The sequence below is a fragment of the Diprion similis genome, chromosome 8 (genome assembly GCF_021155765.1).
Source record: "Diprion similis isolate iyDipSimi1 chromosome 8, iyDipSimi1.1, whole genome shotgun sequence".
In the NCBI taxonomy this organism is placed as follows: Eukaryota; Metazoa; Arthropoda; class Insecta; order Hymenoptera; family Diprionidae; genus Diprion; species Diprion similis.
The window spans coordinates 19928157-19954426 of NC_060112.1; the positions used below are offsets into that span (position 1 = coordinate 19928157).

The following is a 26270-nucleotide window of genomic DNA, read 5'->3' on the forward strand; positions in this document are numbered from 1 at the left end:
TATAACATTCGTACTAATAGCTGAATGAAAATTCGATCAGTTGAATTTCAAATTATTTTCGGTACGAAACGTTATATGTAGGACAAATAACGTTATTGTGAATTCGAAATCGATTTGGGTTACAGGAAAGGTTATGATGATATACCTACTACATCACCTTGGAAAATCATTATCCTTAAAAATTCATGCCAATTTTCAGCTATCATTTTCGCTATATTCAACTTGACTGCAATATTTTATTGACGCCGTTGACGCGACTGACCGAATATTTAGTCCGTCTAATATGCAGAAGAGATATCCGCGAGATTTTAGTAAACAGAATCAGTTAAATGTAAAAGAAATACTTTTTACTCAGGCAGCCTCATTGCAACCTGTAGCGAACTGCACACGTACTTGACGTAAAATACACAACTATTGTCGTAATATCGTTGGGATTTTGACAAGCTATGTATAAACAATGTGTGGTAGTCACATGGTAGGAATTGCGTTTGTAGAAGGGGATGATTGGGCGGCACGCACTGCCGTTCAAGCAGAGGGGGGCGACAGCTATGAAAGAATAAACAAAAAAGAGAAGGGAGGAGGTTGACGAACAGTGTACGGTTTATTAGTCGTCAGCTGTTTTAGTAATTCATTCACTGTAGCACAGCAGAGCAAGATAATACGATGGCCTCAAAAGATCCGCTGATAGGTGACGTGGAGTTATCGATGATGGATGAAACTCAGACTCTCTATAACCAGCCCTATTCTTCAAAGGGGTAATTTAAGTGAACTATAAAACCACAATTCTTTATCTCGTGCGACGAGAGGACGGATCTTGGAAATATGCATGCGTGTACATTAGCCTAACCTAACCTAAACTAACTTTACTGGCAATGCTGTCAATGATACGGGACATTTATGGTTTGTGCATTCCAATCTGATATGATTCAATAAATACAACGCTGATATTCCGTCTTCTTTTTGTCAAAAGAAAAGGATAATCGTGTTGACAAAATTTCAACCGAGTTCGGAATTTAATACTGTCGTTGATACACGCCATGACTGTTGACACACTTTTTTTTTTATCATAACTATGATTTCTGGTATATTCCAGCCTTTTTCAAATGAAATTCTCTGCCATTTCTGTTTTTCAGATTTGAACTGCCGCAGTTGTCACAACTTCCCCTTGGTCAAATGGGCTATCCTCAAGCTCAACATTGGGTGCAGCAAAGGCAGGCTAACATTAGGCCGTGGAGTTTGTTCTTGAACTCAAATAACATCAGAGCACCTCCAAGCTTTTCTAGGCTTACCAAACGAATTATGAGGAATATCGAGTACTTCCAAAGCAATTACTTATTCGTGTTCCTTGGCCTGGTTATTTATTGTTTGTACGACATTACGTTTACTACATCTTTATAGAATATTTACAATTATGCTATTATTTGAAAGAAATTGGTATGATATTAGCAATGGTAAATAGTATTTTGACAATTTATTAATAGTATTTTTTATTTCTACAGAATCACTTCGCCGCTACTTTTACTCACTGTTGTCATATCCCTGGGTGTTTGCTTCAAAGTTTCTCAGCGGCACGCTAAGCAGGAATTGATACTGGTGGGTCACAAGTTGACGCTAGCTCAAGTTTATGGCCTAGTAGCTGCGTGCTCTTTGCCTTTATTTTATCTTGTTGGGGCAGGAGCTGCTTTATTTTGGGTTTTGGGTAAGTTTCGACGCAGTTGCATTCGAATACTCCATGAACTAATTATAAAAGAATGTAAAACATAACACTGTGTGTATTTTCTAGGGGTTTCTTGGTTTTTAATAACCATTCATGCTGCTTTTTATAACATTGACTCAGTGCTGTGTCCTGGTGAAGATGAATTGGAAGCACTGACGGTACATGAGGTTTAAGAAACATTAGTCAATGATAATGCTAATAATAATTATAATTGAGAATATTTTGACGACAAATCATAAATAATATAAACAGGTGTTTATGACTGATATCAGGATGAAATATCTGAAATAAAAGTTTAGTCAATATATTTATGTATATAGATTCATAGGTAAATCGACACGTATGTATATACATATAGATATACATAAATATATGAAAAATAAATAATATATACTTTGCTCATACTGCATAGTCGTATATCCTATGAAATAAGTGTGAGTGAACACATAAAAAAAAAATTAAATGTTACTTCCGAATCATTTATACTAATTTTTGTTAAAATGATGCCTTTTTTGCAATGCAACCTTTGCCAAGCAGAAAGCAATAAATATTGATATTTGGATAAAACAGAATTTTCTTGTTCATTTGTCAAGTTGTGCTCTATCGAAATAGTGAAAAAAAAATTTATCTCTACGTAATGTAACGTATTTCGGCCGTAGAATATCGCACACGTTGATAAATGAGAATCCCAACTCCAAACGTAACTTTCACTGTCATGACAAGCTATTTTTAACTTGAGATTCAGTTCTGAATAAGCAGGTCAATCATTGGAGAGTTTAATTGACATGTCCTTCGGTTGCATTATAATAATCCGAAATATCTTCCGGTTTTACCTATAATACTAGCTACAAGTATTACATATAACGAATGTTTATTCAATTGATGTACATACAAACAACATAACGTTGTATTCACACATCAACTAAACGAAGTTAAGTTCATATTTATATGAAACGGGTTTAGGACGTGAGCTTGTATAATTGCGATAGTAAAAATGAAATTAACAAAGATTCATTGAAAAGTAGCACGAGCAAGTAAATGAGAAAAAGAAATCACCCGGCAATCGGTGGTTAATTTCGTAAAAAACATTGTTGTCATTTGTTGAGTAGTTTGATTACAGCGCACCTATCATCAATCCCAAGAAGCAGGAAGACAAGTCGTCCACAAAACGCGAAACGTCAACTTGGCACATTAAAATTTCTAGTGTGAATATCAGTCGTCTTTCGACATTGCGTCATCAGTGTCAAGAATCTCCAAGGAATTGACGTATATTTTTTCAGTGATAATCAAGAGTTAGGAAATGAAGTGGTTCGAAGGAAATATTACAGAGGCAGTGGCTGCATCGAAATCGCGAAAGGCGATTTTTGTTGTATTCGTTGAGGGTTCGTAGTTTGATGTTTAAGGTTATGTCTCTGTGAATATTCCGTCTTGCATATTTTTCATAAATTTTACTTCGATCGCTTGGCGAATTGCTTCAAATTTGAATGTGCAATCCGTTGTCAGTTGAACTCGTAAGTGTACCGTATCATCATTTTGTCTGTTCCGATTTTCGTGTCAACACTTTCACCATGTTCGTTCGACTTTTTTTTGCTTAATCATCGTTGTCATATGATTTTTAGAAATTCGTCATGCGTTTCTTCCGTTTCTTCAATATACTGCTAAACAATATTGATACTTCAATACTTTTCATGAAATGCACAACTTCAAGTCATTCAAACTTTATTTTGTTCTCGGCATACATGTAGGAAAAGATGACGCGTCCTCGAAAATTGCAAAAGTAATCGACAGTGAAGAGATTTCATCTCGGTTAGAGCGCGATGATTTTGTCGCTGTCAAACTAGAAGGAGGGTCAGAATCCTACGGATTCTTTACACAAATTTGTATCCTTTTTTCCTACTACTTCATCTACCGAAATATGAAACTTATACTGGAGAGATCACCTATAATTCATGCATGGATTTTCATTTATAAGAAAAAGTTCTGACATAAAGTTGTATCCAGTTTAAGTTACACCTTGACAGTGGCATTCAGATCAATTGGTTCCAATTCCATCTATGTTTTTTATCGGCCAAAATGGAGCACCGATAGAGATAATAGCTGGGGAAACGAATGTAGCGGATCTAACATCGAAAATCGACACAATTCTACAAAAAGCCGATCCAACATCGAAAGATTCTTCTACAAGCCTTATTCAGGCTGAACAGAAGTCATTGGCAGGTAGCACAAGCTCACTGAAAAATAGTGAGACAGAAATAAGCGTGGTCGATTTAGAAGAAACTGGATCAGGAACAAGCATGGCGCCGATACCTGCCGCTTCACAGCAACTTCCAAAAGAGGAAATCAAAGTCGATAATGCGGACAAAACTGCAGTCCCAGAAATTCTTGAAACTGAAATAAAGCCTGCCCCAGCAAAACTGGATTCCCCATCCACCAGTAACACCACTACCGAGGCATCCAACAAACCGGAGCTAACAGCAGAAGTAAGAGCGCAAATAAAAACATGTTTGAAAATATATTGATTATTGTAAAAGACAGGGTATTGAGATTGATTTTACTGTGAGACAAATTTCATTTATAGTAGACTCTGTTAGCTTGAAAATATTCTGCGTCAATGTTTTCAGGAAAAGGTTGAACGAGCGCGACGACTTATTGAGCTGCAAAAAAGACAGCGAGATGAAGAAGAGGCTAGGAAGGTTCGTGAAAGGGAAATTGAGAGGAGAAAAACTGGGCAAGAAATGTTGAAGATAAAACAGAAACAGCAAGAATTAGAAATAAAACAGGCGTACGATGAAAGAATGAAAGAAAAGGCAGCTGAAGCTGCTGCCAGGGAGAAAGTTAGGCAGCAAATTATGCAAGACAAGCTTGAACGGAAGCAAAGGGAACTTGATCAGCAGGTTTGTATTTATCTGCTTTCCAGAAAACCTTCGAAAATTCTGGATCTGTTAGGATAAAAAACGTTTTTAAATATTGTGTTTACCTTTCATGTATCCACAGCGGCAGTATGGGCAACAATCTCCCATACAGGAACAGCCGAAACCGCGTACACCTATTTCAAGTGACTCCGGAATCGTGCGAATCCAATTTCGACCACCCAGTGGCAATCCGCACATGGGACAGTTTGAGTCTACAAGTACACTTGGTGCTCTTCGTTCTTATGTTCTCGATAACATCGAGTTACCCTTCAGACAGTTTGCTTTATCTACATCGTTTCCAAGAAGAGATCTAACAGTCGACGATGATGCCAAAACATTACTTGAATTAGAATTGGTTCCTACAGCCGTGATATTGATCCTGCCGCTAAGAAATGTGCGTTCTGTCAGCTATAATTACTATTTTCGAGTGAAATTGAGCAGAGTGATCAACTTTGCTGAATTTCTATACTTACGTCTTATACGATTATGCAGTAAAGAGAAAGCACGTCATTGGTATTCTTGTTTCAGACCAACAGCACGACTGCAGTAACATCAGCCCAGGATGATGGCTACTTGTCGCGTTTAATGTGGGCAATTTTTGCGGGTATACTTTCCGTGTACAGTTATATAAAGGGATATTTTACCAGACCTCCGCCGCCTTCTGCAGGGAACCAAAGTTCTAGCTCAACTTCGGGTGGGATTCATCCAACCACCAGCAATACCGATAGTGGTAATTCACAACCATCTCCAAGTGTAGCAGCTGGGTGAGATTTTATTTTGTACAGTCCATTTTCTTGTCATTAAAGACCAATAGTGGGCGGCTCTAAGTCAGGACAAAAGTATATTGTGAGAATCAAAAAATCATATTAAGATTATGTGAATAGTCACCAGTCGTTTAGAATTATCTATGCTTTTTGGTTGCAGATTACTAAGGCGCAATATTGGTGGTCAAGGAAGTTCAACGATTAGGACACAGGGCAACGTGCATAGATTACACTCAGGTGGTGATCAGGATAATGATGAAAATAACACTTGGAACGGAAACTCCACTCAGCAAATGTGAAAGTTCAGATATCCGTTAAAAATTCGTCTGAAATTATCATTCATGAATAATTATGCGATTACGTTTACAGAGGAATAAAACTGGAAGTGATTAGATTTAAGCAAAAGTCATCAGAAAAAAAAAAAAATGAAAAAGCAGTTCAATATTTATTTACACGATTATTTTCCATTGAATCAAGTTGTAAAACGAATACGTGATTGTCTTCATTTTTGCAAATTGCTAACGGTTCTTATAACTTATTTAATAAGCCACACCGTGTTTCTTCGGATACTGAACTATCGCAGCTTAGTGCTGCTATGAGTATAATTGCAATAATTTTTTTTCTCTATAATACGGTGATTGGATTTCAAAAACGAAGTAAAAAAAACAGCAACAATTCTAACTTAATATTATATCTTATCTATTGTTACCAGATGAACCACATAATAAATAATCATTTATAATTATAGAAATTATTATTGTGTGAGAAGTTTTTCTTTCCTGTGTTGAAAGAGCTGTATGTTTCACTGGCTTGCCTTGAAACAACAATTTTACTGCAGTTTACCAAAATATCACAATGTTGTGTATTTAAGGAAGACCATTTCTTCCAGGTATTCATATACACTACCGTTATTTAGTTACCGAACTGCATGACCACTTATTAGTGTGATTTCAATTAACTATGTCAATATTTAAGTCGATTCCGTTTTTGTTACAGATAATAATATCAATCATGCGAATTGAATAATGAAGCAGAGACAAAAATTGCGGCACTGTAACATACCTGCTAATTATAATGTATTGAATATTTTTTGATTCTATACGAATTGATATTAAATTTCTTTAAATTATCATTCGAGTGGGCGGTATCAAAACCAAGCTGAAATTGTTAAGTTCACTAATACTTGGTAATTAACGCCCATTTGTGGATATATTGATTTATTTTATTCTCAATATTTGACATTGAAAAAGTATGAAAAGTTTCACTGCTAATGAAGGAGTACGCGAATCATTTTTTCCGTTTCGTAAATTTTAATAGTCGTCTAACGTGAAAACAGTAAGTTACGTAAGAAATATATATAAAAATATCTTTGTGTATGTGTGTGTGTATGTGTGTTGTGTAGAAGCATAATCGAAACGAAAGTGAGGCATATATTATACATACATTCCTATCGTAGAAATGGAAAGAAAATTTCAAATTAGGTAAGTTGAATTGAAAAAAACAAAAAGATTATTAAAATAAATATGAATTATTAAATTAACGCAGAAGAACAATTCTTCGATTTGCCAACCACCATGTACCGCAATAATTAAACCAATAAAACCATAAATTAAATCTTCCCACATGCCTTTGTCACTCAGTTTTTCTTCTCTTTGGTAAAAACTATTACACTGCCTAATGTATTTCAGGTGCGGCGCGGGCTGAAATCTGATATCGAATATTTCAAGTGTTTAATAATTTTACGGGTAATTGGTGTTTGGCTCGACATGTTTCAAGGGTCAAGCGTCCAGGCAGTAAATCAGATTCTCTGATCACTGGTCACATGCGAGTTAAAGCATGTGCGCCCTGCAGTTTCTTCAGTAAACATCTTTTTCGGATCACCTTTCACTGCACTGCCTAACCCTGTAGTTAGTTTTCTCCGGGGAAGCTATAGACAGAAAAACACCGACATTAATTCAGCTTTTAACAATTTTCTCGTATTTGCTAATAATTAACAGCAGACAACTGAAGTGCTTGAATTGTACCGAAGGCGGATTTTTCAACCAATCTCATTCAATGTTGCACGGTATAATTAATTCGCTGTGCACCAATCTTTTCTCTCTGGTATTATGCGATTTCTCACTTATAATATGTCAGGACAATCGTTTAACGCCAATCGTGCAGGTAAAAATTTGCTAATTGTTACTATTTTCCCGAGAATTACGTATTTCTCTTTCCTCAAGCTCTCAAGCAAAACGTGTATATAGAGTTCAGGTCACGTCGTCGCGTGCGTAAGAGATTCGACGACTTTGGGTCAGAAGCAGGAAAATGAAATAGAGAAATAGATTGCAATAATGGCTCACTTCCTACACGAAATTTAGGGCAGTTATTCCCGGAAGTATCCAGAGATCAAAGAGAACCAGGATAAAAGGTAGGTGTATACTGTAAAGAAAATGAATAAAACTTCGAGAAGTAAAGAAAAAAATAGGATATCGAAGAACCAAAAAATAGGAGAAATTATTTCAAAAAAATTTAAAGTCAAGTCTTTTTCTGCTCCAATTACTACGGGTTTCTCCTCAAGAACGATCTCAAAGACAGGCAACGATTATGTCGGGCTTTTGTATCGAAATAATAACGATAATAATATAAATTTAGAGAAAAGGGAAACAAAGAAATGAAATAAAATACAAGAGGTACTACCATCAGGACCGAGGCGTGCCTTGTGACAGGGGCGATAAATTTGTGGCTGCCTCGTTACTGCCGTTTAGTGGTCGAACCGTCGTGATACGAGATCATTAAGATTCTCGAAAGCACGTGTGAGCCAAGCCACTCCCAGCGCTCCTAGAGATTGGCTTCAAGGCGAATGACGTCACGTGCATGTGGGATTTTGGAGCCGCCTCGAGCCTCGAGACGCCAAGAAAAAAAGAGAGGGGAACGACGAGAAGGAAAATCCTCAGGGAAGAAAAACGGCGAAAATAAGAAGAAGACGTGAGAAAAAAAAATGTCCCGACGTCGCTATTCTAACAGTGACTTCTCTAACTAATCCAGTTAACAAGAGGTGCTAATAGATCTGCACCACTGAGTTGCGTTTTACCCGTCACGAGTGCCGCTACGGCTAAACACTTTCGGCTATCGATCCGGCTATCGATCGGCGGAATTTTACGGTTTTAGTTTGTTCAAAGCTGATTATTGCAGTACTGCGAATAACCGGATGATTTCGCGATATTTTTTTTCCGATCCGAGCAATTACCTCTGGTACCGCGTTCTCCAAATTGGAGCTGAGCTTGCGGCTGCTCCGCCGCGGATCTGATAGTGATTTTCAAGAGCTTTGCTTGTATGGTGACAGTCTGCAAGCAATACGTGAAAACAGTGCACGAACATATTACGAAGGAAGTGATACTCTCGTCAAAAAGACTCGACTGCATGCAGGGCTCAATTCGCGCTCCAAAATGGCAGACAGTCTGATTCCGAGGCTTCTAGTTTCCAATTCATCAAAAGTGTCGATTCATTCCGTGGAAAGTGCGAAAGCTGCGGCCTTCAGCATTGACAGGCTACTCGCACCCTGCAAAGAATCCGTTCAAGGCACTTCTGTGCCGTTTCAGGATCAACAGCGGAATACTTTTCGCAATGAAACTATCCTTCGATCAGAGTGTAAGTTCCTTTAGTTTGTCGAACAAATGTTATTTCATTTAGTTTGAAGTCATTTTTAGAGCCGAAAGGAAGAACAACTTGATTGCAAGATTGCCGGATGAACAATTACTATTTATAATATTCATTTGTTGTCATTTTACGTTGTTTATTAAGAGTACATTTTGAGGATGCAAGTTCTCTGTGAATGAGGACTCGGTTTGTCCTGATTAAAGGATAGTTGTTCGGTGTAAAATACCGTATTTGATTTTAGTCGTTGAAACTAGAATCGTTATCAAAAGCCAGGATCCTTCTACGCGGTAAGGGTGGAGGGATTTCTAGAACCAATCGGAATCAAAGTTATAGAAGCCGAAATCAATTCTGCAATTCAATTGCTTCAATAAGCCTCTGTGTTATAAAAATTCATTGTATATTTTCTATCGTAACCGATTTCACTTTGTTTAAAAAAAAAAATTCACTATTCTATGCTGATTTTTCTGCATTGTCTTTCAACTTCTTCACATGATGAATTCAACACTATCAACACACAATATTATCAATCATATGTTAATCAATTAATTATTACACTGCTAAAAATAAGTTTTCCTCAGGCTTGCAAATTTTTTTCAAACATGTTTTCAAATGTCTATAAAATTCTTAATCACTACTTTAACTTTGCCATCTTAAGTTTTGAGTCGCAGCAATTTTCTAAACTGAATGATATCGCCAATTTACAGCTACCGAACAAGAATCGAGGCTGACAAGAACCGTGCCAGACTCTTCGATGTCAGTGACGGAAGAAGAGGAACAAATAGACCTGGAAGACGTGGATATAGTTTGTTCAACGTCACCTGAGCCCGAAATCAGCTACGGTAAATAATAGAAATTGTCTAAACATGAATAATTAACTTGCCTGATGTCAGTGAAATTCTGCAGCTTTTATCCGCCTCTATGAAACTTGTAACTTCGTGAAATAACCAAGTTCGGATTATTTCCCAATAGAGCCGCAATTAGCTGTATAAGATTGTTCAATATAAATAATGAACATTGTTAAGGGGGGACTACAGTGAAATTTTGATAATGTCGAGTTTTTGACTTTTCAAACGACTAAAAAAGATGTGACCAAAATTCCTCCCAACAAAATTTAGATTATGGTAGTATGTGTACTGAAAAAAAATTTCCAGCAGAAAATTTCCAGCATACTGCTCCCAAAAATTTCTTGCGCATGCACACTCATCGCAGGAGATTGAAATTTTATTCAGCAAACATACTACCTTAATCTAAATTTTGTTGGAAGGAATTTTAGATCACTTCTTTATTAGTCATTTGAAAAACAAAAAACTCGATATCAGCGAAATTTCATCGAAGCCTCCCCTTAATAGTAGCTGGTAACAGTAATCAATAGGCGGACCGAGACAAATATTTTTCCTCAATTACACCTACAACAAAGAATCATGCAATGTGATTGTTTAACGCAAATAGTTTACTTGTGCATAAAGAAATCCCGTCCGTGAAACTCATCAGATATGAATTACAAAAGAATTGTGTTGTACCATCAAAGACAAGGATGAAAAAACCGCAACCTGTTCATCATTAAAGGTCCGAGAAATCACTATAATCGAATCTTGTAAGTTTGGAGTAAATTTGTCAAATATCGTGCCAATTACCCGGGAGATCGGTGGCTACGCTCATTCTGCCGGAGTTTGATCCATGACTTCCGCCGTCGTGACGCCCAGCGTCGTTCCCGCCCGCTCTGTGTTCTTCGTTTCGTGATGTTCTTCACTTTACGCTATTAACTGCGCATTTCTCCTCCTTCCTTAGCTTCGTACGGCATCCGTCTTCCGCGGATGCCGTGGAACTTCTTCTTCGTGTATTCAATTGAGATAAAATTTAAGACGTGCTGATACATGATCGGCGCTACGAGACGACACGCTTCATTCAATTCTACATGAGTAAACAATTTTACTCTACTTTTTACCGGTAACTACACTCAATGATTAGTAATCACCCGTTCAGTTCAGTATAGTATAAATATTTATTTCAAAATCTCTAGCACTGAGTGGATCGCTGTGGAAATTAACACAAATTCACGATTATAGTAGCTTTAGAGTTGTATAAATGCACTTCAAGTATAATTTGAAGTCAAGGTGATGTTGACCCTTCGACTTCACGGGCAAAAAAAATTCCGTCTGTCTTATTCAGTCGGCTGGTATTTCTTGTTACAGCTTTGCGGATTTGTTTAGACTGATCCACTCTGATTTATTGTTAGATCGACTCGGTGCGGTTCGGCGGTCGTAATAAATCCGAGAATCCAGGGAAACGCGATGCGGAGAATTATTCTACACTTGCGTTCTGCATCCTGAACCCTTGGTCTCGGTGGTTGAGTTATGCGATACTCGGTACGAGTGCAGTTTAAGACGCAATGTGCAAGAAATAGGGGAGACACGAGTTCAACTACAAAGCCATCGGAGGCTGCGTAAATCTTGAAGAGACACGCGAAGGACCAACAACCCGACACGCCCGGAGATATCCAAAGAGATTCAAAGGAAAGATGAAAGTGGCTGAGACACCTCGTTACGACTCTTGCCCGTTGTCTTGTAGTCAAATTAAGTCACGTCAAAATATCGTTTATTATTATCACCATCGTCATTCAACCGAGACGGTTCTTACTGGCCAATTACTTTTGGTGCGATCGAATATTCCAAATAAACTTGAAGACCTTTCAACTAACCGAATTTTCACTGGCCACACTGTGTTAGACGAAGATAACAGCTGTACTTGAGCGATGCAAAGAATTCGACTTTGTCTGGTTTAATCTGGTGAATCTGAATGGTCTACCACGATTTCTCCTGCAATCGGCATAGCGTGCATTCGAAAATTCTAAAATAGTACTTCGGGAATTTCCATAACACTTCATTTTCACTGGGTCTTGCACAGAATCGATTACGGAATGTTGAAGAATTGTTATCTTCAGTTTATGACCGGTATTTCCCATTCCCGAAAAATTCGTCACTATGTATAATCATGAACTTGAAAGGCGAACACAAAAACGAGGATATTTCGTGGCGGCATGCCTTGTATCCTTCTGTAAAGGATTCACAGGCTCTTGAGATATCGGATGAGCTTTGGAGCGAGAAGGGTGTGAGTGAAATTAGCGTTTCTTATCAGACAATTTTACCGCGCCTTTCACTAGCCAGCGTCTCATTCATCACTGAATAATTAGGAGACAAGTTCAGCGTCACCCGCAGCAATTAGGTAAACTGGAAGGCGTGGTATTCTATTCCTGCGACGAACGCTCGTTGCTTTTGCTCATGTCGTGTAAGCTCCGCTCTGTTTTCTTCTCTCTCCAACCCGCTCTTTTTGCAGGTTCAGGTTCTCACTTCCTTTCGGTTACCCTTTGAGCTCCTTTCTCGACTCGCAAGCTTGGAACTCACCGATTCGGAACTGCGTTAACGTGACACCCTGTGTTTCTTCTGTTTTTCGTCCTTCCGGCGCACACATGCGCGCGAAAGGAAAATTCTTTTTTTGTATTCGTCGGTTTAAATTATTTTTTATCTCTTTCAGGAGTAGGTATAATTTGAATGAATCACATGCTAACGAAACGTTTGTTATTTTATTTGGAGATGAATGAATTTGTTTACGAGAAGCAGTTATACTTGTTTCTTTCTTTGCAAATGTTACGTAATAAAGTCGGATTCTATATCGCTGGGAATTAGCTGGGATAAATAGGGTTGAATTATACGCGATGAGCGAGCTAGAGATCACGACATAAAATTTGTCGTGTAAACTGTGGGGTGATAATTTGCCCCGAAATTCACGGTTTCGTAATCGTCGTGGAACGAGCGATAGACTTTTTTCTAATTTCAAACCTGGGAGGGGCAGCAGAAGAAAAATTGCAGCGACAACTATACGACTAGCTTATTAGTACTCATTTGATACATCGCTAACACGATAAAATCAGGTTTGACGAATATTCATTACCGAGTCACACCGGTTCACGCTCAATTAATTAAAGACCGTTGTTAATTGAGTTGTTCCAGAGTAGACTCGATCGGTACTAAAATCCTACGCCTTCATTCCCTTCAGTCGGTATATTAAATTATAAACTGTATCCAGAAGATAATTAATTTAATCGAATTGCAGTTTGACAAGCGTAAAAATATGTCTAAATCAAGCATTCGGATTTCTCAATTTGCTCTATGATATTTGATTCTATAAAAAAATGATCGAAGAAATCGTAAAAATGATTTGAAACTTTGCTTGTTTTTAGGTTAGTATATTAGTTAGTTAGGATATTTCAAATTTATAAATACAAGTCTCAGAGTTGAAACAGAAAAAAGTGGGTTATGCGATGAGAAAAATTTCATTTGTTATAGATACTAGAAATTTTCAGAAGAATGAGTATTTTTACAACGGTTCGAATATTGTTGGGATTATAAAAAAATTAAGAACAAGTAATTATTTAGTATAATTATAGTTGTCAGTACTATACTTTTTGGTCATTGCAACACGAAATCTTTTTGTTTAGTTGGCTAAATTCTTTTCAATTAAATAAGGTCTTGACATCAATTTATCATAGCACCAACATCAAATTATTATAATGATTTCAAGAAAATGGAGTATAATTGACAATAATCAAAAAGATTAATAACTCGTTTTAGACTTTCCGGTTACAGCCACAAGACTAATTTTCATTTTTTACCCAGAATCAAAAGTTTCTCTCGGTGTATCTACTTCAAGGATTTCGCGGAAAATTTTTTCTCCCGCCTTCGAGGGGTGTAATTAGTCAGTTGGTCGGAGTGTTTAGACGTTTAGTGTTCCGAAAAGTCACAGCAAAGCGACGGTACCGAGTGTCTTTATGTCGTCAAGTAAGACAACGTCAGGGCTTGTGTGAGAGTGCTTTCTTGGGCATTAGATGCGTACGGCAGATGCTGTGATACACATTACACACATTGCTGGCGGGCGCGGTAAGTTAGGCAGCAGAGTACGCATTTAGCCCGCTCGTTTGGGTTGGCCAGAAAAAACGCGAGACGGCCGACAATTACGTCGCGATCTGACAATTAGTAGCCGGTAAACGATGCAGCGATGTTCCTGTTCCCGAGACCGATCCTTCCGTCCCGCGGGTTTCTCGGCATATATCGGTCGCTCCTGCTGTACTCGACACTCGCCGTTTTGCGGCTCTACGAATAGTTCTCAAAGATATTTACTGCCAGGGCGTGGTTGAAATGTCACCTGAAATCTTCACAAATTCTAGCACAGTTCGAGACCGCGTCTCAGACCGCGCGTTAAACGCATTTATCTACTCTAATTTGTGCCTCCACTGCTGCACCGGAGCTGCTTGCTTTTTTCAAAATTCGAAAAGAGACTTCTTTCGATGTTCATGTTTTGAACTCAGGAAGTCATATGAATCTGTCTACACTATGCCCAGGGAGTAAGCAGTTTAGAATTACAGATTTTGCAGACTGAAACGTTTCCTTGCCCAGTGTCAAAACCCCTTTTGTTTAGGGTCATCGTATAGTAGAAGAAGTCAATCTGCGAATTCGCTGTCTGTGCCGATCAAGTTTCATTAGCATTCTTATGGAATTCTCATCTGAAAATTAGTAAAATTGATTTTATATCATATATCTGAGTGTGAATGGCGAAGATTCGCGAAATCATGCTTCATAACAAAGTATACGTGTACATTAATATGTATACACATAAGATAGTGTATTGTGAGGAAAAATTCTTGTGCAGAATTACCTAGACCACATAAAGATAATGAAAAAAGTCAGACCAGCTCAACAAGGTGTAGACAGATTGGTTTATTAGGTACATATTTCAAATTGACGATAAAACTTCGTCGAAATACTGATGGCGAAATTTCGTGATGTTTCGAAGATGCTGGGTACTGTAAATGCTACGTTCGTTGCAGTATATCGAGAGGCATATAAGTGGGCGCGGAAATTTAAGAGCAAATTCCCCGAGTTTGGATTGTTCAATTATTCTCAACCTCGGACGTTTTCACGCCGGTGAATCGCTCGCGGAGGAATGTCTAATTAGGATTATTCCTTTTCTCTTGAGGTTAATTTGTAGCCCAATTACAAAGGCGACGACCTCGTGTATTCTTTCAACCGCAAACGCTTCCCGGGAATTTGGTTGCCTACCCCCAAAGCATCAATCTTCTTCGGTTTATTATTCGCGATGCAAAAACATTCGAGGAAACCTCTGCGACATGAGATAAAACTTGAACTACACCAGTGGCCTAGGTACCAACTCACACTTCAAGTTTCAAGTTTCTAGCTCTACGTGTTATACCGAACATGAGTTCCGCCAGGACGGAGAGTATAAATATCTCGACTTTATTCCGATGCACCTCCTCTCGACGTTTTGCTTTTATACGCACACATAAGCGTGCATGCATACATAGATATATTCACGGTTTCGTCCCGGTATGACATTTGTCACTGCGTAGCTGCCCGCCTCCCTCGTCTGACAAATGGCCAGATAATTAGAAGATGATCCCAGACACTTATAAACTACGTAGTTGCAGCGGAGAACGGCTTGTCGTGAAAATTATACGCGAACACATCCGGCCGAATGGGGGAAAAAACAACGCTATCTGATACCCGATGTACAAAAATCTTACACGATCCTTTCGCAGAAGCCTGCACGAGCAGCAGTGGAACAAACTTGTCATCGAGCAGCACCGCCGGGGATGACAACCCCTTGGCGCGACCCGGAAGCGGCTGTGGAACGAGCGACGAAGAGCGGAAGAAGCGACCACGCACCGCATTCACTGCCGCCCAGATCAAGTCCTTGGAAGCTGAGTTCGAGAGGAACAAATACCTGAGCGTTGCTAAGCGATTGCAGCTGAGCAAAAGCCTCAAGCTCACCGAGACTCAGGTAAGTTAATTTGTCACAACTCTGGCGAAGTTCTCCTTTTTGTTAGACAAATTAGTCTCGACTCTGCTGGCGTTGGTCCACGAATATATTATTATAGTACATATAGCTGTGTAATGGGAGTCGCGAAGGTGACATGAGTTCAAATCACGTAGCCCCCGCAAAAATCTTGAGGTAACGATCTTCTGCGTGTTCAATTACACGGGTGTGTGTGTGTAGCTGAGAAAATGTCAAGTGTAACATTACACTTAATAAGATGTAAAAACGGGATGATTGTTTGAAGGACAGTTGAGTCCTGTTAATTATCGTTGGTGTTCGGTATCTGAGTTTGACGTGAACAGATGACTGTCAACGAATATTAGTAATAACAAGGTTATTGTCCAACGTTAACTCTAGCTTTTGGCAAGATCAACTAGATTCTGTTTACTCGGTATAGAATCTCTACACGTTGAAACCGTGATTTACTACTCAACACGACCGCATGGAAAAAGGGGGGTAAAAAAAGATCTTCCAAGACTTTTCTATCATTCTTCGAACACGATATCGACTCGCGTCGTATTTTCTTTAGCAAAGACAGATCGTTACAACATGTTTCATAAGACAACCTATCTGAGTGATGATGGCGACGACAAGACGTCGCCTGTAACCCGGAATACGAATCATTTATGAAGCTTCCGGTTGGCATTCGTCACGAACCACGCCCAGAATGATAACTTTGAAGTCAGTTTACCAAAATCTTGAGGAATAAGTTGATTCACACGGTTCGCTCCTGCGCTCCATGACCGCACAGGACGTTTGCTCGATCCTTGATGAACGCGTCGACGTCCTCAGAGAAGGAAGACGTCGCGCCAACACGTGACTTAACAGATCCTTCACACCCTCCCGTTGCGGACCTCGGAAACACCGGGCCATGCCCTAATAAATTTTAAATACCGAGAGCTCACCCTTAGCCGTGGAATTCGGAAGCTTGGCGCCAGTGTGAAATCCGTACAGGACCATCCTCTGCAGGAGTCGAGGAATAGACTGTTACGAGGTTGAAGTTGGAAACGTTAAAGCAACTAAACATTGAAAAAAATTACTATTTCGTAACTTTAGAGTGACAGAATAAGTGGAGTTTGCAAAAGTTTCGCTTTCCTGAATTTTGAACGATCCGTAATGATTCTTCCTAAAGATGCATTGTTACATTGACTTCAAGAACATCCGTTAACGGTCAAGCATTTTTTTTTTAACTAATTGTGCACCGAGTTACGTTTGGAACAAATAAATAATTGGAATAACCGACCGAAGAGGACGGCAAAAGACGAGTTTGAATTGACGATATGAGAGGACTTCGGCAGTCGCAGACTTGATCACCTGAGCTGAGTTGTAAGTCTCCGGTTTTCCGGTGCTCGTGATCTGCGCCAGAATTTGTGTTCAACTAGAATTGAATTATGGGCGTCCTTTGACACACGTGTGCAGACGCCAGCGGAGGAGATGATTCTGGCGCCACATTGAGGGCCGGTAACGGGAGTGCAAGAAATTAAAGAAAACCGTACTGAACTCCCCTATTAGCCCAATTAGCACCTCTCCACCCTCCGAGGTTCTGCCCTCTTGGAATTCTGAGTATTTCGATGAAGTTTCAAGCCCCTGTGGGTTGCCTTCCCCTAATAATGTCTTTATTTTTCTTCTTCTTCGTGAACAATGTGAATACGATTCTTATTCTGCAACGTCCTACCTGTGATTCAGGTGCTTAACACATTCGACAGGCATTAGTGAATTTAGTTTTTTATTGCATAAGCAATCGGATCAAATTAGACACTATAATTGAGCTAACGACTTATTAATGGAGTTAAGGTATACTTACAGATCGAGTGGGCCAAAGATCTGGAGGAAAGTAGAGAATAATCTTGAAATCATAGGCAAGATAAGAAACTGTGAAAACTATAAAAGACATCCGTAACGGTTGGTCTATTATCTTCAATTTTGAAAGTAGTTAGATATTTTCTCGTGTCAAGCTATAAGCTGTAAGCTGGGAATTGGTCTGCATAGTAGAAGCGGTTCTTCTTTGTCAATTCCCTGCCTGGGTTGGGTTTGGTATAGAGTTACCACCTACCAGGCCTGAAAACACGGAGGGTGAAAATAAACGCGATGCAATATATCCTAATTAAAAAATCGACGCCTGTCTTCACCGTCCTGGTTCGCATGCACCAGCTTCTGGGTGGATAGTCTTACGGGGCGTCGGAGCGCGTCGACGCATCCGAAGACCATCTTTGCGGCTAAAAGGGGGCAGCCGACGGAGCCGCAGCAGCTTGTGCCGAGGCTGCAGCCACGGCTCGTTAAGACTGAGAAATATTGTGACAGTTATGCCGAGCTATACGTCTCCCCCGCGCTCTTTCTACAAACGTGTACTCGGACGCGAACGGATCCGTCCCCCGAACTCGCAAGACTCAAGGCGACGCCTTCATCTCCTCGCATTTTCACCCAGCACCCTGTCACGGCGTCATACGAGCCATGACGTTTGTCATTACCGAGATAATCACCGTCGAAGTATTGCTTCCGTTTGATTGATGACGAGAAACGCGCAGTCATGATTTTGGATTCAAGAAATTGACGGGTTTCATAGAAAAAACAAAAAAAAAAAAAATTAGAATGTAATTTGAATTCGTCATTGGAGCCGGAATGAAAATAGCGGGACAAGGTCTTTTTCGTTTCTCAACACCGCAGGAAAAGACTCAAGATCTACATTCTGTTGTGTAGACTATTTTTAGGAAGTGCAGGTTACATTTCAATACCACGGCTTCTGGGGTAAATGTAACCAAACGTCACGTCTTGTGATGTAGTGCCTCGAAACACGCGTAGAGTGTCAAGTGTAACCGCACACCGTCCCTTTCTGGGGTTTCGGAATGTATTGATATACCCATTTCGAGTGTGGTTCAAGGGAAAATATATGACCGAAAATTGAACGCCGGCAGAGAAAACAAAAAACGCGGTTGATCACACTGTGATAAGTTAAACGAAGTCCCGTAAGATAATTCGTGAATAGCGGAGGAAGCCGTCTTGGCAATAGCCCGATATTCGATGAAAAGAATCATGATAATATAAGCGAGTCAAAGTAGTTAAAAACACGTCTTAAAAAATGTCAAAAATTTCTGTTACAGATTAAAATTTGGTTTCAAAATCGGCGAACGAAGTGGAAAAGAAAGTACACTAACGACGTCGAATTGCTTGCTCAACAGTACTATTCCAGCTTGGGAATCCCAACGCCGAGGCCAATATTTGTTGGTGATCGCCTATGGTAATTGTTCGAGAGTAATGTGACTGATAAAATATTTTCGAATTTCGGCAATTTTCGCGGAAAATTTGACACCCGCGGTATTCTCGACTTAAAAACAAGAAGGACTGAATAAGGAACCATCAAAATTGCAGGTTTTTCAACTACCCAGGGCAGCCAACGCACCCGGGAAGCCCGTTGCTGCCGTCGCTGTCTCACCTAACGCCAATGGCTATTCCTCCATCAATGCCGAGCGTGCAACCATTGCCGAGCAATCTTTCTCCTGGTCAGCACGCCGCCATATTCCAGGGCCTACCTTCACCCCACTCTTCGCATCACGCGACGCAGCGATTAGACTACAGGCTTGTTCATCCTCATCGCACCGAGGAATCATGAGAACGGCATACATGCAGTGGGAGTTATGAGATTATGCAATTGAGTCACTGCAGCTTGTCTATTAGCTATAAAAATTTGAAGTTCAGTTACGGTTTGGAACTATTGAAGTTATATACCGTTCTTCTTTCTTCATTTGACAAAAATGTTAGGATATTTGAAAAAATATGGGAAGTGAATAAACAAACCTGAGGAATGAGAGATACGCAAATAACTTATACATACAAGTATTGGTAGAAAATTGAAGAAAAGTTTTACATACCTCGTGATTGATGCTGCGCTATTTCGAATCTTGGCTTCTATATTATATGCAGGTACCTGTAATTGCGTAGGAGTTTGAAGAAATGGGATAAATAGGATATTTCACACTGAGAGAAAAAGTTTTTACATATCTCGATATCTGTATGACACAACAATTGTATTTATTTAATATTTATATTCACATGAGGGATGGTTTTTTTCGTATTTACAGTAGGTACCTTGGATTTTATTATTTATTTTTACAACGGATGCGATGTAGGGTGGGTGCACTGCTTTCAATCACTTTTTCTCCTTTGCACTACATTTTAAGAAATAATTTCCATTTGACAAATCTAACGTGTCAATTTGCAGGAAGTTTTAAACTGAAATACGATAGTTTCTGTGGCGTAAAATGAAACTGAAATAACATTCAATGCAAGGCGCCAAAACAAAAAGCAGTTCAAATGATTGAAACCGATGCACTTACTCTAATTCTGTATAAGACTAATGTAATTTGTAAATATATATATATATATATATATATATATGTATATATATATATTTATATATATATATAGATATAAATAAACGGATTTCCACTTGAATGGAAATTAAACTAAATTTCACGCCGGAATGACGATCATCGTATTACAGCATGTCTATTCAAATTTAATTGTACACATATTATTGAAATAATTGAATCAGTCAATTGGAATGTGGGTTTACCATTCAAATGTCGGCTCAGACTCTTAATTTTTAATTCATCAATATAATTCATTATCAAAGAATTCAGTAATGTTGATCTAACAACACTTCATGAATTTATCGCCTGCTTGATATTCTGCTCGAGATTTGTAATGTAAGCATGAAAGCGATTGACGAGGATGGCAATTTGGACGTTTTAGAAACTTCGACAGGTGACGCGGGAATCAGAGAGAGAATAGCTTATATAATTGAATGTGAATAGCTTCATACATATGGCAAGACAGATTTTCGGCTGTTTCATATTAGACGTAGTGAAATTTATGACTTACTGTATCTACATACAAGCAAGAGGGAGCAGTGTACACCGACTTGAAGGGTGCCACATACATAACTTTGTCAATAAAACAAGCAGACCTGCTATATTATTGTGCAAGTTTGCAGCTGGTCTACCTGAACCTTTGTATATGTTGACACCGCTTGCTGGTGCTATCTTTAGCAGAGAGGATCTGGGTAAATTTGCTAATGACATGGGAATAGATGTGTCAACTTTGGTCATAAGAATCAATCAGAGTTGTCAAAGTGGTAGATACTACCTAATCAATTCAGATGCAAACATAGCATTGTGTGCATCGATTCCTGCTACAAGGAACATTAAAGAAGCTGCTATGCGAGCTGCTGTTGTGACTAAAATCACCAAGCACATTTCTAGAAATAAGCGACCTGATGTCACTATTTTCAATATTTGGCTAAGTGTGCCACAGGTGGTGTCCCAAAAGAATTCCAATACGAGAAACTTGTCGAGAATTTTTATGGAGTCCAAAATGAATTATAAAGCAGAGCAAAAGTAACTGCGGCTATCACGAACGAAGTACGAGATCGATGCTTGGGATTGTTGGAAGTACACAATTGTACAGATGCTGAAATATATGCATCTATTATAAAGTTCCTTACCGTGAACAACATTGCTCTGTAAAACATTATCGGGTTTACCGCAGATAATGCATCGGCTATGACGTGCAATTCAATCGGAGTGCAAGCAAAATTCAGGGAGGTGCTGCTAAACTTATTATTCGTGATGGGCTGTGTAATACACCTAAAATGTAAAAAAAATCTGTATATATATATATATATATATATACAGTCTGGAACACAATAACGTACGGTGCATAATTCCTAGATGCAGCATCAGGTGAGAATAGGAATTTCGACATTACAATGTCAACCTGATGCATTGAGATGTATTTGGCTCAGAATACAGTTGAATTTTTTCACCACAAACGATGTTCGCCAGCCTAATGATTCGTCGGCAACATCATGGCTCGTCCAAGCTTGCCGGAGATGAAGCGAACCGCATATCACGTATGAACTAAACCGAGTAGTAAGCCGTAATAAAACAGACTATGTTCCGAAAGACTGAAACTCTGGAAGACTTTGCAGATTAGCAAGGCTCGATTGGCACAACGCCGTAAGATTCAAGATAATCTGAAACTGAAACCCAAAAAGCATAAAAAAGATACCCCAAAACCACAACGTTGCACGTGATGGGTAAACTCCAAAAATCATCACAGATCAGGTCAAGACATTCAAGGTTAAAGATAAGAATACTAGCTGACGTCCCAGATATGTATCATTAACTGTTCGAATGTTAAATATAGTCGAGTCACGAAAACAGTATGATAACCTCTGACCCCGTGATAAATGGGTACGAATCGAGGAATATGGATCATTACGTTCACGAACTTCTTTCAGGTTGGTCGCATATTTCAACTACTTTATAAAAATGGAAAAGTCTGCATTTGAAGATCTGTTTAAAAGAGACCGAGAGACGGGAGAGACAATCTTTCACGAGCTGGCGGAATGTGGAGCGTTGAGGGTACTGTACCGGATTCACGAGCGGACCAGCGGAGCATTCGTCAACTTAATACAAATCAAAAACTACCGTGGTGAGCTTTGCACTCACGTAGCTGCGAGATGTCACAGCGGGATTCGTGCCATAAACCTTATCGAAATACTAGTACTGATGGGCGCTGATGTGAATGAAAGGGAATCATGCGGAGGTGAGACCGTACTTCATACAACCGTTTTCAAGAGAGATTACGAGCTGGCAGAGTGGTTGTGCAAACATCCACAAATCAATTTAGATGCGAGAAATTACGGTCGACTGACGGCCTTTCAAATATGAATCATGCTCAGGTCGCTGAGAGTGAATCTAGTGCCACTTTCAGCATCGGAAATTGAAGCACATCTATCCAAAACCCGGGAGTCTAGGACACAGCGAGAATTATCATCTACACCAGCTCCCGAAGTTACAGACCGTGCCTCGAAACCCTCGAAACTTCGTTCTCCAAGAAACAAACGAGATTCAACATCTGTAGCTCCGAGAGTTACAGAACCCGTTGCCCTAAAACCTCTTTCTTCAGAAGAACAAAGTTCACAACGTGAACCTATGGAAGTTATTGACTCTATCCCGGAACCTCTTCCTCCAATGGAACGAAATCCATCAATTGCACTTACGGTACTAGAAGCAGCCACTTCTTCAGAACGCTTTCAATGTGCACATCATATTCGACAAATACGAAACACCCAGCATCAAAGATTATGAGCACGACCTGAAAGGTGAAGACAACGTGCAGTATGACGTGCGCAAAGAAAATATATGTCCCGCTGAGTTCCCGAAATTATTGAGAAATAGAAATTTCAAAGAAAAATGTGTAGAATTTTTGATAGAAGATTGGGAGAGAGACGAAATGGCGCTTTTGATCCGAGGAAAAACTGTCAAACTAAACTATGACAAATGTTACGTTTATGAGATGTCCGATGAAAATAAAATTAAAAGACAGATCGACAACAATCTGATGTGCTATCACGAAGAAGCTGACACCAGAATCATTTTCCACATATGTCAGTTCAACAGGAATTATCGCGTGCACGTACATTGTACAGATTCAAGGAAGACAAGGAAAACTTAGTTTTAATATTGTTGATTATCCTCATACGGTAGACCATTACGGTAGATAATGGTACGTATCCATGCAGTGACTGACTGGCAAACACTGATTCATGTGATACAAGGCAAACTTAGTTTTCATATTGTTGATTATCCTCATACGGTAAACCGTTACGGTAGATAATGACACGTATATGAATATTTAAAAAAATAAGTTTGTCTTGTAGTGAAATTACTTCGAGTTCGTCACTTCGCTTTCTGCGTTTGTACGAGACAAAGTTCGTCAAGTCGAAGTGAGCAAGGCAGATTGATCAATCAGTGAAAAATAAAATACAGTTCAATTACAATGGAAGCATACACCAGTCGGAAACGCCCTCCGGTACAGGCTGCATTCGAGGTGTACCGGCTTGCATCTCCTGCGATACCGGGCAGCGCCAGCAACGTCGAAGCCATCAGTAAGCCAGCACTTTTTACTGAATCCTTTATTTTCAATGAAACTTCTTTCGCGTTATATCTAATTATATTCCATTCTGTTTACAGAGGTTGAAGATTGCAGTGAACGGCTGAAAGAGTTTGTCGATGCTGAGCTCGCTTCGATTACGATAAAATCAGAGCTACAGCTAGAACAGGAATTTGCACCAGACGAATTTGAAACATTTCATTCACCCGACGAACTTCTTTCGAGCCAGCCAAATCCATCATCTGCCACTCCAAGAGCTGAAGAAGCACTTAGCAACTGTAAGCACATGATGAAAATCATATATCTCCTCGTGACATGTTACGAAACCATGTGCATAATCCATGTCTCATTTTTCAGGTTGCTGCTCGCAACGACCGAAGGTGCTGCGAGATTTAAGAAACGATTTTACGATTTTTCGTCAACAACAACTGAAGATGCTGCAAGATTTGAGAAACGATTTTACGATTTTTCGTCAGCAACAAACCGAATGCACGGAGGTAACTGTCAAAACTAATTTCAAAAAGTTTCATCCGTTGGATGCAGAAACATCGTCGAGTTCTGTAGAAGCATGAAAGCGATTGACGAGGATGGCAATTTGGACGTTTTAGAAACTTCGACAGGTGACGCGGGAATCAGAGAGAGAATAGCTTATATAATTGAATGTGAATAGCTTCATACATATGGCAAGACAGATTTTCGGCTGTTTCATATTAGACGTAGTGAAATTTATGACTTACTGTATCTACATACAAGCAAGAGGGAGCAGTGTACACCGACTTGAAGGGTGCCACATACATAACTTTGTCAATAAAACAAGCAGACCTGCTATATTATTGTGCAAGTTTGCAGCTGGTCTACCTGAACCTTTGTATATGTTGACACCGCTTGCTGGTGCTATCTTTAGCAGAGAGGATCTGGGTAAATTTGCTAATGACATGGGAATAGATGTGTCAACTTTGGTCATAAGAATCAATCAGAGTTGTCAAAGTGGTAGATACTACCTAATCAATTCAGATGCAAACATAGCATTGTGTGCATCGATTCCTGCTACAAGGAACATTAAAGAAGCTGCTATGCGAGCTGCTGTTGTGACTAAAATCACCAAGCACATTTCTAGAAATAAGCGACCTGATGTCACTATTTTCAATATTTGGCTAAGTGTGCCACAGGTGGTGTCCCAAAAGAATTCCAATACGAGAAACTTGTCGAGAATTTTTATGGAGTCAACAATATTAAAACTAAGTTTTCCTTGTCTTCCTTGAATCTGTACAATGTACGTGCACGCGATAATTCCTGTTGAACTGACATATGTGGAAAATGATTCTGGTGTCAGCTTCTTCGTGATAGCACATCAGATTGTTGTCGATCTGTCTTTTAATTTTATTTTCATCGGACATCTCATAAACGTAACATTTGTCATAGTTTAGTTTGACAGTTTTTCCTCGGATCAAAAGCGCCATTTCGTCTCTCTCCCAATCTTCTATCAAAAATTCTACACATTTTTCTTTGAAATTTCTATTTCTCAATAATTTCGGGAACTCAGCGGGACATATATTTTCTTTGCGCACGTCATACTGCACGTTGTCTTCACCTTTCAGGTCGTGCTCATAATCTTTGATGCTGGGTGTTTCGTATTTGTCGAATATGATGTGCACATTGAAAGCGTTCTGAAGAAGTGGCTGCTTCTAGTACCGTAAGTGCAATTGATGGATTTCGTTCCATTGGAGGAAGAGGTTCCGGGATAGAGTCAATAACTTCCATAGGTTCACGTTGTGAACTTTGTTCTTCTGAAGAAAGAGGTTTTAGGGCAACGGGTTCTGTAACTCTCGGAGCTACAGATGTTGAATCTCGTTTGTTTCTTGGAGAACGAAGTTTCGAGGGTTTCGAGGCACGGTCTGTAACTTCGGGAGCTGGTGTAGATGATAATTCTCGCTGTGTCCTAGACGTCGAAGATACGAGAAACTTGTCGAGAATTTTTATGGAGTCAACAATATTAAAACTAAGTTTTCCTTGTCTTCCTTGAATCTGTACAATGTACGTGCACGCGATAATTCCTGTTGAACTGACATATGTGGAAAATGATTTTGGTGTGAGCTTCTTCGTGATAGCACATCAGATTGTTGTCGATCTGTCTTTTAATTTTATTTTCATCGGACATCTCATAAACGTAACATTTGTCATAGTTTAGTTTGACAGTTTTTCCTCGGATCAAAAGCGCCATTTCGTCTCTCTCCCAATCTTCTATCAAAAATTCTACACATTTTTCTTTGAAATTTCTATTTCTCAATAATTTCGGGAACTCAGCGGGACATATATTTTCTTTGCGCACGTCATACTGCACGTTGTCTTCACCTTTCAGGTCGTGCTCATAATCTTTGATGCTGGGTGTTTCGT

At 39.3% G+C, this 26270-nt stretch overlaps 4 protein-coding genes across 5 annotated transcripts; all 4 read left to right on the top strand.

Annotated features, from left to right (window-relative positions):
* The first annotated feature begins 566 nt into the window (after positions 1-566).
* On the top strand, positions 567-12149 carry LOC124410080 (prenylated Rab acceptor protein 1). 2 transcript variants are annotated; one of them, XM_046888205.1, is made up of 4 exons: positions 567-755; positions 1134-1367; positions 1500-1699; positions 12111-12149. In XM_046888205.1, the coding sequence occupies exons 1-4, from the start codon at positions 664-666 to the stop codon at positions 12119-12121; spliced, it is 537 nt and encodes a 178-aa protein (XP_046744161.1). In that variant the 5' UTR covers positions 567-663; the 3' UTR covers positions 12122-12149. The 2 variants fall into 2 exon arrangements, with proteins under 2 accessions (XP_046744161.1, XP_046744160.1); XM_046888204.1 differs by lacking the exon at positions 12111-12149 and adding an exon at positions 1784-1997 and having other exon boundaries at positions 568-755.
* Positions 2875-6139, top strand: LOC124410077 (UBX domain-containing protein 4). The gene is made up of 7 exons (XM_046888198.1): positions 2875-3099; positions 3463-3597; positions 3749-4197; positions 4339-4611; positions 4712-5023; positions 5158-5393; positions 5554-6139. The coding sequence occupies exons 1-7, from the start codon at positions 3018-3020 to the stop codon at positions 5690-5692; spliced, it is 1626 nt and encodes a 541-aa protein (XP_046744154.1). The 5' UTR covers positions 2875-3017; the 3' UTR covers positions 5693-6139.
* Positions 8587-19620, top strand: LOC124410079 (homeobox protein MSH-D-like). The gene is made up of 5 exons (XM_046888202.1): positions 8587-9023; positions 9737-9871; positions 15643-15884; positions 19019-19155; positions 19287-19620. The coding sequence occupies exons 1-5, from the start codon at positions 8822-8824 to the stop codon at positions 19525-19527; spliced, it is 957 nt and encodes a 318-aa protein (XP_046744158.1). The 5' UTR covers positions 8587-8821; the 3' UTR covers positions 19528-19620.
* A 2522-nt stretch (positions 19621-22142) lies between these two features.
* On the top strand, positions 22143-22651 carry LOC124409116 (NF-kappa-B inhibitor cactus-like). Its single transcript, XM_046886537.1, has 2 exons — positions 22143-22171; positions 22219-22651. Exons 1-2 carry the CDS (start codon positions 22143-22145, stop codon positions 22649-22651), a joined length of 462 nt encoding a protein of 153 aa, XP_046742493.1.
* Positions 22652-26270: the final 3619 nt, after the last annotated feature.